Raw genomic sequence first — 10562 nt, 5'->3', positions numbered from 1 at the left:
GAAACAGTGAGAGGCAAACTCTTTTGTGCCGTAGAATGTTCTTGATACCAAGAAAGAGTACTAGAAGCCTTCAACATTTCCTGTTTATGTTTCACAGATCAGAGGTTCACACAGAAACCACCTGCCCACGTGGCCCCTGCTGCTGGTTTCCCAAGCCCCAGCTTTCCTCTGCAGTCCCCTCTGGCACTGCTTTCTTCTGATGAAGTCTGGTGAAGTCCTTGGGGGAGAAACCAACGCGACAGCAGTTTATCCTGTGAGAGCCTTGTGGTTCCTGCTGAGGGATTCCCCCCACCTGCCTCAGCCACGGGAGAGCAAAGAGGGCCTTGAGTCCTATCTAGAGCACCACTTGCTAAAAACACGTGATAACACAGGTGCACCTGATGACACAGGAAGCTATGCCTTTGTGAAAATAGCAACAGCATTCTCCTGGAGCCCAGAGCCAGAGCTGGGAAAGACACACGAAGCAAGGGGTGGACGTGTGTGCATGCATGTGTGTTTGTGTGTGTGTGTTATGTGTGTATATGTGTATCTAATAACATACTTTGTTTTGTTTTGTTTGAGACAGAGTTTCACTCTTGTCACCTAGGCTGGAGTGCAACGGCATGATCTCAGCTCGCTGCAACCTCTGCCTCCCAGGTTCAAGTGATTCTCCTGCTTCAGCTTCCCAAGTAGCTGGGATTATAGGTGCCTGCCACCACGCCTGGCTAATTTTTGTATCTTTAGTAGACACAGCATTTCACCATGTTGGCCAGGCTGGTCTCGAACTCCTGACCTCTGGTGATCCACCTGCCTTGGCCTCCCAAAGTGCTAGGATTACAGGCATGAGCCACTGCACCCGGCCTATCAACGACTTTTTAAAGAAAGGGTTCTGAACCTAAAATGAAAAGAGGAGGCCGGGCGTGGCAGCTCACACCTGTAATCCCAGTACTTTGGGAGTCTAAGGCAGGCGGATCACCTCAGATCAGGAGTTCGAGACCAGCCTGGCCAACATGGTGAAACTCCATCTCTACTAAAAATACAAAAATTAGCCAGGCATGATGGTGTGTGCCTGTAATTCCAGCTATTTGGGAGGTTGAGGCAAGAGAATCTCTTGAACCCAGAAGGCAGTTTGTGGTGAGCCAAGATTGCACCACTTCACTCCAGCCTAGGCAACAGAGTGAGACTCCATCTCAAAAAAAAAAAAGAAAGAAAAGAAAAGTACACAAAATTAAAATAAAAAGAGGAAATCCAGTACCTGCTGTAGTTTACTTATGCAATAAACTAAGCAACAGACAATACCTAGGAAAGGGCCTGGCACATAACAGACCTCAGTGAAGATTTCTGACTGGTAATAGGACAACTTCCTCTTTTTAATGCATTCTCTACCGACTCAGCAGTCTTTCTTATTTCTATTATTTCCTTGCTAGCATTATAGCTGCTAATGCCTTCCTTAGCCATGCAGAACAAGATATACAGTCAGATTGCTTTCCAAGAAGCCCTTGATGTTGTTATGGGCACCATTACTGAGGAGGTCGAATTTAGGAACAGTTAACTCATTTATTCCCTGATTCAACTGTGAAAGGAAAATAAATCTTGAGACCCTAAACTCACTAAGCCGAAGGGGAAAAGTCCAGCTGGGAACTGGGTCTTGCAAACCTGTCCCCCATTGTGTTCCTAAATAGATAGCTACCAGATAAAAAAGCTACAGACTTCTCTCACAATTTGCCCATAGGGAAATTCCTTGTGGGCTCCCAGATCTTTACTCTAAAACAGTTCTGTTGAATCTCACCCTGGCAATGTACATTGACAGCTTATCTTTGCAGATATGGGGCAAAGGACAGAACTCAAAGACATCCCTCTGCTTACCTGAGACAAAGGCGTATGTGTTTGCTTCCTCTGCCCTATGTTTATGTTATGTAAAAAACGCAGATTCATCGAATGTGTAAGTGACTGTACCTCTAGCACCCTCGCACATGTAAATGACTGATCAAAGACAAAAGAATGCAATGGCTTCCCTCTTATCCACCCACACCCTTTGCAAAAAAAACTTTCTCCAATATTCATTCTTTTCCCTTTAAATATTGAGGTCCCCAGACCCTCTTTGGAAAAAGCATGGGGCACAGTTTTTCCTGTGGATCGGTGTTCTTTCCTGAGCACTTCCTTAACCTTGGCAAATAAACCCAAATGATCGAGACTCGCCTTGGTCACTTTCTTTGATTTACATAACCAACTCGTATCAAGGGCCTCTTATGGCAGACACTGTATTCATTCAGTTATGCTGTCAGGAGAGAAAGAGGAGGAAGACATGCACCTGCTCCCAAAGAGGCCACAGCGGAGGGATGGACGCTTAGATAATGGTGATACAATGAGAAGAATGCAAACAGCTCCTCAGCATCTCGGTGAAGGTGAAGACTAACTGCCTGCATGGAGGCGGAGAAGGAGGTAACCTTTGAACTGGGGTAATTTAAGAGCAAGAATAGGGAATGGCATTTCACACAAATTAGTAAAGGCATGAAAAAGGGACAGAATATGACACCTTGAGAATGGCAGTGCGACTGGTGTGAAGAACACAGAGGAAAGCAAGTGGAGGTAAAAAGTAAAGGAGACTAGAAAAACAGATAGGGCTGGATTGTGAAGGCCCAGAGGATTTGAACTTTATCCTAGGCAATGAGCAACCACTGCAGACTGAGGTCCCTGAGCAAAAAAAAAAAAAAAAAAAAGAGAAGGGCAAGTTCTTTTTTTTTTTTTTTTTTTTAAGACGGAGTCTCCCTCTGTCCCCAGGCTGGAGTGCAGTGGCGCGATCTTGGCTCACTGCAACCTCCGCCTCCCCGGTTCAAGTGATTCTCCTGCCTCAGCCTCCCAAGTAGCTGGGACTACAGACATGCGCCACTATGCCCAGCTAACTTTTGTGTTTTTAGTAGAGATGGGGTTTTACCACATTGGCCAGAATGGTCTCAATTTCTTGACCTTGTGATCCACCCACTTCGGCCTCCCAAAGTGCTGGGATTACAGGTGGGAGCCACAGCGCCCAGCCAAGGAAGGCAAGTTCTAATTGTTTGCCCAAGCCTAACACTGTGTGTGGCAAAGTGGAGTTGAATTTATAAACTAAGGATCATTGCATAGCTCAATTTAAAAAAAAAAAAATATGAGAGCAGTATGAAGATGAATGGACAGTGAAGGAAGTGGAGGTCCTCAGACCAATCTGGAGACAACAGTCAAATAAAATAATAACACATTTGAGAAGTTTCAAATGAGGATGAGTGCTAATGAGCATAAATACAATATTAAAGTAAAAAAGTGTTCCAATGGTGACTTTTGACTATGTAGGCTTCAAAATATATTTAGGGTTTTTCATGAAGCGTTTATACCAACATCACATATGTTCTGAATCAAACCCTATACTCCTTATCCCGTTATGAGTTCATATAATAACAAAATGCAAGAGAACTTGGTAAAATTGACACAATGAAATTACAATACATGACATTGCTCCCTTATTTCTTGCAATAATTTATAAACCAAACCCGTTAACACAGAAAATGTACTGTCACAAAAGACTAATTTCTGGCAGGCACAAGGTAAATTCATAGCTTAGCCAAGAAACTAACTTATACTTCCTACTTACCATTCCAAGGTCTGTCACACTGCGTGTCCTGCCTTCTTCTTTCGTTTTTGCCTCATAGGTTCTGAAAGAAGTAGAGTCTCTGAATTTAACCAGTTTTTAAAAGGACCAGGAAACATCTAGGGACTAAAGAAATCTTTGTGTACCCTAGGGGGTCCTATGCTCTGTGAGTCTTCTCAGAAAAGCATTTTGGCCACTTGGTAAGGTTAAGGAATCCTTTCAGTAGATGTCTTTGAAGAGAAGAGAAACAGTGGAGCATTCCATGGTTGCAAATCAAAGCCATTTTTTTCAAAGCAGAAAATGATTAATCTTTGTCCTTGGCTTTTTCTCTCTCTGATACTTTCTGTATTTTGTTTAAATGATCTTGCCCCTGCTACCATGAATTTCTACAACGTATTTAATGCTACAAAACCTGTGATCTTCTCTTTCCGGGGAGGGATTACCGGAAAAGGAAAAGAACAATGTGCTATTCTTGGCAGGAAAAGAGTTGCTGCTGACTCGGTGGTCTTGAAGTCACAACTTTTGGGAATTTTTCCAGATGTTAGGTGAGGGGCACTACCCACTTCTCTACTGTGTGGAACTAGCTGACGACTTGGGCAGGCTGGGTGAGCTAACCATGGAAGCCATTGTTGCTTTGGAATTCTGTCCTTGGTGGGAAACCCAATGGTGTTGTCCACAGTTGTCTGTTCCAGTGAATGGAGAGCCAAATGACTCAGCCCCGTGATGGGGTACAATAAAAATGTCCCCTCTCCTCCTCCAAATACGTTGTGTTGGGTCAGGCAACCATGATAATGAAGTCTTCAAAAAGAGAGCAGAGATAAATGCCAGATTATCCTTAAATCATGTATATCTCTTTAAAGATATTATTTGCCTTGAGCTCAATAGCTACTTCCAGAAACTGAAACCAGAATGAAAGATTCCATCTATAATTCACCTCTTGGCAGCCAAACCCTCAACACACAGGAAATGTAACACCAATAAAGCTAAATTCAGTGCTTGGGCTGTTTGGTCCAGATAACTTCCTACAGGAGCAAACCTCAGCAGAGGCAGAGGCACAGAAGGAGAGCTCTGTTTAGAAGCATTTGAAAATCTTATTTGGGCCACACTGAGGAATAAAGTGGTTCAACTATTCTGAAACATAAGGAAAAGCAGGCCAGACCCAGTGGCTCACCCCTACAATCCCAGCACTTTGGGAGGCTGAGGCGGGCAGATCACCTGAGGTCAGAAGTTCGAGACCAGCCTGGCCAACACGGTGAAACCCCGTGTCTACTAAAAATACAAAAATTAGCTGGGTGTGGTGGTGGGCGCCTGTAATCCCAGCTACTTGGGAGGCTGAGGCAGGAGAATCACTTGAACCCGGGAGGCAGAGATTGCAGTGAGTGGAGATTGTGCCATTACACTCCAGTCTGAGCGACACAGCAAGACTTTGTCTCAAAAAAAAAAAAAAAAAAAGCAGTACTGGCCCTTACAATTTTACAAACTTTTTTTTGTTTTTTTTTAAGGGCTACCAAAGTCATCTTCATCTGCTTTCATTTGTTGTGGGTTTGGGAGTGGAAGAACCAGTACAAGAGACAAGTTTAACTCTTGATGAGGGAAATGCGTTTCCAAGATTCTTCAGAGAACTCTTCATCACCTCCTGTTCCAGTGTTTGTTAGTTTATTAACTGTAATAAAACACTTTATGCCATATGATCGTAGTCCCTTTCATCAGAGGGCCTGAAAGCAAGCTGTTGCTTAATTAAGGGCCCAGTCACAGTTGAGTTCAGGGATGCTGAACTCAGTGATGCTTCCCAGGCCAACCAGGAACAAAGCAGATCTGCCCAGTAATTTAGAACATACAGGGAAGTTTGCATATTCCCTGGAAAACAGGATTGCCATCACTGACCTAGGCTCCTGCTGACAGGGCAGGAGACGCAACACAGGTGTTGAACACGGGTGGAAAGAACTCAGCTCAGGAAGGGAAGGGAGGTGGCCATCCTGCTTCCCCTGGCTGAGAACCCTCTCTCTGCTCCATGGGCTGGACAGGGCTGTCAGGGCATAGTGTTAGATTCACTGAGCAGTCCTGGCCTGGGAGGGAGAGACGGCACCAGTGGATATTTGACTGGGAACAAAGGTGAGGCCAGTGCCAAGAGTGACTGTGCAGGCCCCTGGCTGAGGCAAATCCCTGGGGAACACGCCACTCAGCGACCAGCAACCCTGTTTCCCTTCTCCCCCTCCAGCTCACTTCCCCTCCATTATCTCCATCCACATCCATTCCCATACTGAGGCCCTGTTCTGTGCCAGGAACTCACTAGGGGCCAGACAATAAACACAATCAGAACCCTACAGTTATCCCTGAGGGGCAGAGTCCTAAGGACACAGAACAGGGTCGTCCTCAAAAGGCACAGAGCCTGTGTTAAAGAAGACGAGACTGTGGTCCAGAGATGAACCATGGGAGTGAGACTGCTGCTATGGGGTTAGATGGGGGAAAACGCTTCCTCTCACCCCCCACAGCAGTGGACAGACATTACTGGGAGCCAGGTGTCAGCTCAATCTAAGAACTCCCCGAGTCAGAGCTGTCCAAAGATAAAATGAGTTGCACAGGGGTGTGGCGAGCTTCTAGCCCCTGGGGTTGTCGGAGAAAGAGGCTGAGTAGCCACCTCATGGGCCTGCTTGACAAGGTCCCTTCCCGGCCCTGTGGTCTGTGGACCGGTCCACCGGACTGGCCAGTTCTGGGTGGCTCAGGCTGCTGTGCTCTAACCTGCGGTGAGAATGATAAAAAGGCCTGATCAAGAAAGAGTCATGGGCCGGGCGCGGTGGCTCAAGCCTGTAATCCCAGCACTTTGGGAGGCCGAGACGGGCGGATCACGAGGTCAGCAGATTGAGACCATCCTGGCCAACACGGTGAAACCCCGTCTCTACTAAAAAATACAAAAAAATAGCCGGGCGAGGTGGCGGGCGCCTGTAGTCCCAGCTACTCGGGAGGCTGAGGCAGGAGAATGGCGGGAACCCGGGAGGCGGAGCTTGCAGTGAGCTGAGATCCGGCCACTGCACTCCAGCCTGGGCGACAGAGCAAGACTTCGTCTCAAAAAAAAAAAGAAAGAGTCATGGAAAAGAGCCTGGTGATGAGCCAGCTGCGGACTGGAGTTGGGAGAGGGAGGGGAGGGGGTGTACAGGGGCCATAACAAATACCGCACACGGGGTGGCTTTAAGCAATGGAAATGGGCTCTCCGCTCTGCAGGCTTGAAGTCCACATCGACCTGCGGCAGAGTGGGTTCCCTCTGCGGGGGGAACCTGTCGCGGCCTCTGCGGGCCCAGGGCTCCTTGGCTGGGAGATGTGTCGCTGCCGCCCTCCCGTCTCCTGCGCTCTCTGCCTGGACGGGTGGTGCGACGGCGGGATGCGCTGCCCGTCTGTCCGTCGGCTTCTCCAACGGTAAAAGGAGGCGAGGCGATTCCAATGCAGACATTCTATGACTTCATAATAGGCCTCGAAGGACCACTCCAATGTTGGCAGTCCATGCTTTTATAACAGGCAGTTCGGCTTTTTACACGGGCGAAATGGAAAGAGGAGATGTCCCTTTTCTTCAAGTCAGCTAACCTCTCCGCGAGTGACGTCACCTCGAGTCTCAGGCTGCTGATCTAAAAAATAAAAATAACACTGCGGCCTCCCAAGGTGGTGGGAGGGACGAGGGTGCACGAGAAACGCGCGGGCCCCGGCCGCAGCAAGCCCGGGCGCTCTCCCGCAGGCTCTCGGAAACGGCTCCCGCCTCACAGCGCCGCGCGCGGGCCGGCGACGAGCGCGGGCGGGACGGAGGGGGCGGGGCGAGGAGGTCGGCTCTGTTCTCGCCCCGCCCTCTCCCCGCCCCCTCCCTAGATATCGCGAGAGGGCGGGCCCGCTTGGCTTCGGCGTCGGCGTCGCGCCCGCCCTGGAGCTCTAGGCCGGCGTCTCTCACCGAGCGGCGGGTCAAGTGCTGGCGGCTAAGGGAGCGCGAGGAGCCGCCAAGCCGTTCGGCGTTGGCTCTGGCGTCGGGGTCGTTGTGTCGTGACAACCGCTCCGGTGGCCGTTTCCGAGGCAGCAGGTGCGGCCGCTTTAGCCCTGAGCGGGCTCCGCGGCTGCCTGCGAGTCTCTGCTGTGGCGACCCTTCTCTTCGCGGACCCCACGCCAAGCAGCTACCCTGAGCCGACAGCCGGAGCGCCCGGCAATGGCGGCCTCGACGGCCTCGCACCGGCCCATCAAGGGGATCCTGAAGAACAAGACCTCTACGACTTCCTCTATGGTGGCGTCGGCCGAACAGCCCCGCGGGAGTGTCGACGAGGAGCTGAGGTGAGAGCTGGGAGGGACGGCCGGGGAGCCCCTCCTTCCGCCGGGCCCGTTACCCACCCAGACCCCGGGCACTGGCGGGCGGCGTGGATGCGGCTCGGGTGCCTGCCCGGCTAGCCGCGGGTGGGAGCGATCTTTAAGAAGGCTGGGCGATGACGTTTATCGTGTTTCCTTTTTATTTATTTTTTTTAAACATATGTGCATGTATATAATTTTTTAAACAGACATCATCTTTGAACTTTCTGTAATCGGGAACATCAAAGAATGAAATTGAAGCTTCAGATCTTCGACTGTTAAGCTTTTACTATTTCTTAACCTCATCTCTGAGGTATCTAAAATTCTTCGATAATTACAGTGTATTTTCTTTTCTTGGGAACCCTTGAAGATCTAGTCTCAAGCTAATAAAAGAGACCATTTCTCCCATTAGCATCGTGCCACACTATATTTCTGCATCTGCAACCAGAGTTTTGGGTTCTTTCTGATTTTTGTTCCTGTTCAGAAATAGATCTAAGCTCAAAAGAGTTCAAAGAGGAGCAACTTGAAATGACCCAGTGATATTTTAGTTGCTCTTGCATACGCTAAAGATACACATGTAAAAAGTTGTGGACCTTAGCATTGTATGTAATAATTATAATAATATAATTGGAAACGACCCGAAGTCCATTAGTAAGAACTATTAGTAAGAACTGGTGAAATATTAATTACGGTACGTTTGTATAATGGAACAATATACCAGCCTTAAAAAAGAAAGGCGTTGATGCATAGAGAAAATGTTGCAGTACAGTATCTGTAGTGGGTTAGAAGTGCAAGGGGGCTTGGGCGTTGCAAGATATTAAAAATATAAGGACTCTACTTTCTGAAAATAAGGCTTAAGAAAAGTTACCATTGAAATTGGTAGTCTTGAAGCTGAAATGAGGATGTTTGTGAAATCTCAGGATATAGGAACCTAGGGCATTCCTGAATAAATGATCTTATTTAGGACCATAAAAGGAAGTACTGCTTGGTGGTGGTGGTAAATTTTAGGGATTTGTGTTACCTTGAAGAAAATATTGAGTAGGCTCACAACTTAGAATCGTGGCCTTTTAGGGCTGGAAAGGACCTTAGTTTTGTCTAGCAACTCCTACGCTCATGGATGCTTGAATGTTAACATTCTCTCACACACAGTTTTCTAACCTCTATTTGGGCTAAGCCACGTTAAATGGAGTGCTGGGGGAGTGTGATGGATAGGTCATGGAATTAAGAAGACAAAATTTCACCAGAACATAACTGAAGCAGGAGGACCAAGTTAGTTAAAAGATAAATAACGGCAGGGCGTGGTGGCCACGCCTGTAGTCTCAGCACTTGGAGATGCCAAGGTGGGGAGGATTGCTTGATCCCAGGAGTTTGAGACCAGCCTGGGCAACATAGTGAGACCTCATCTCTTAAAAAAAAAAAAGAATAAAAGAAAAGAAAACGAATTAAAAGATAAGTAACATGACTACAGAAGGCTCAAATGTAGCTTCAGGGTTTTCAGCAGCAGTAATGTGGTCCTCACTGGCATTTATGTTATTTAGCTATTCTCCAGTGTGAGCTTCTTTTGGTCCATTTACCAAGTGACTTATTCTTTATCTCTGTTTCTTTAGTTTCTGTTTATTCTCAAGTTGGATCTACTGTAATTTCCCATGGTCCCAATCTATGGATTGACCTCTCTCTTTCTGTAATTGGTTGGAATTGACATTCAGGTCTTTCTGCTTCAAAAGCCACTATACTAGACTGACTCAACTACATAGGGCTAGCTGCGTCTTCTGTAGTATCTGTGGCAGGGTAGATTCACTTAAAAGGGACTGACTTGTCTAGTTAGAGTTATAATCCTGTCTTTAAAGAGAACTATCAAACCCTAATTCATTGAAGTTCATGATGATTGGTTCCAAGTGGTAAAAAGGATGGGTTTTTTAATGGTCATTGTTACGTGACTGTAAAGCAAATCAACTAATTCTACAGTATTGTCTTAGTCTGTTTTCTGTTGGTCATAACAATGCCTGAAATGATAATTTATAAGAAACTAAATTTATTTCTTATAGTTCTGGAGGCTTGGAAGTCCAAGGTCGAAAGGGTGCATCTGGTGAGAACCTTTTTGCTGGTGGGGACTCTGTAGAGTTCCAAGGTGGTGCAGGGCATCACATGGCAAGGGGGCTGAGCATACCAGCTCTGGTCTCTTTTGCTTTTCTTATAAAGCCACCAGAGCCACTCACTTGGTAACCCATTAATCCATGAATAGATTAATCCATTCATCAGAGCAGAGCCCTCAGGACCCAGTCACCTTTTAAAAGCTGCACCTCTCAACACTGCCACATGGGAGATCAAGTTTCAGCACGAGTTTCAGAGAGGACAAACGTTCAAACCATACCAAATATACATGATTATTTATGTCACAACTCATGCAAACAGTATCATTAACTTTATGAGATCCTCTTTGAATAGAAGCAATGGAAGTATACAGTTGGCCCCCTCCACGAATTCAGCCAACACCAGATAGCCCTTTACACTTGGGAGCCGTTTTACACACCAAATTCACCAACAAAAATGCAAGAAAGTTAGCACTAAATAGCCCACGAAAAGGACACTTGTTTACAGCACAAGAGCCGAAACAAGAAAGCAGAACATCGCCTTGTTTGACCCCATC

General features: G+C 47.0%; 2 protein-coding genes across 6 annotated transcripts in view; one reads left to right on the top strand and one right to left on the bottom strand.

Moving 5' to 3' along the window:
• Window positions 1-7410, bottom strand: part of LOC111544315 (60S ribosomal protein L24-like) — a 16833-nt gene extending 9423 nt beyond the window's left edge. For 2 of the 4 annotated variants that reach the window (XR_002732110.1, XM_031935280.1), the window contains exons 1-2: window positions 3748-4879; window positions 3605-3665 (exon numbers count right to left, since the gene is read on the bottom strand). Coding sequence is in view for 2 of the 4 variants with exons in the window: in XM_023214792.3 (XP_023070560.1) it covers window positions 6241-6340; window positions 6772-7046 (375 nt within the window). In the remaining 2 variants the exon portion in view is untranslated. Of the gene's footprint in view, window positions 1-3604; window positions 3666-3747; window positions 4880-5048; window positions 6341-6771 lie in introns of those variants that run through there. The other 2 variants (XM_023214789.3, XM_023214792.3) reach the window with 2 other exon arrangements.
• The window catches only part of PPP1R2 (protein phosphatase 1 regulatory inhibitor subunit 2), a 29070-nt gene continuing 25916 nt past the window's right edge, over window positions 7409-10562 (top strand). For both annotated transcript variants that reach the window (XM_023214788.3, XM_023214787.3), the window contains exon 1: window positions 7409-7903. In XM_023214788.3, the coding sequence (XP_023070556.1) occupies window positions 7782-7903 (122 nt within the window). In that variant the 5' untranslated portion in view covers window positions 7409-7781. The remainder of the gene's footprint in view (window positions 7904-10562) is intronic.

This window comes from Piliocolobus tephrosceles, chromosome 2 (assembly GCF_002776525.5).
Source record: "Piliocolobus tephrosceles isolate RC106 chromosome 2, ASM277652v3, whole genome shotgun sequence".
NCBI lineage: Eukaryota > Metazoa > Chordata > Mammalia > Primates > Cercopithecidae > Piliocolobus > Piliocolobus tephrosceles.
The sequence above is the reverse complement of the archived record's forward strand: the minus strand, read 5'-3'. Positions and strand labels throughout refer to the sequence as shown.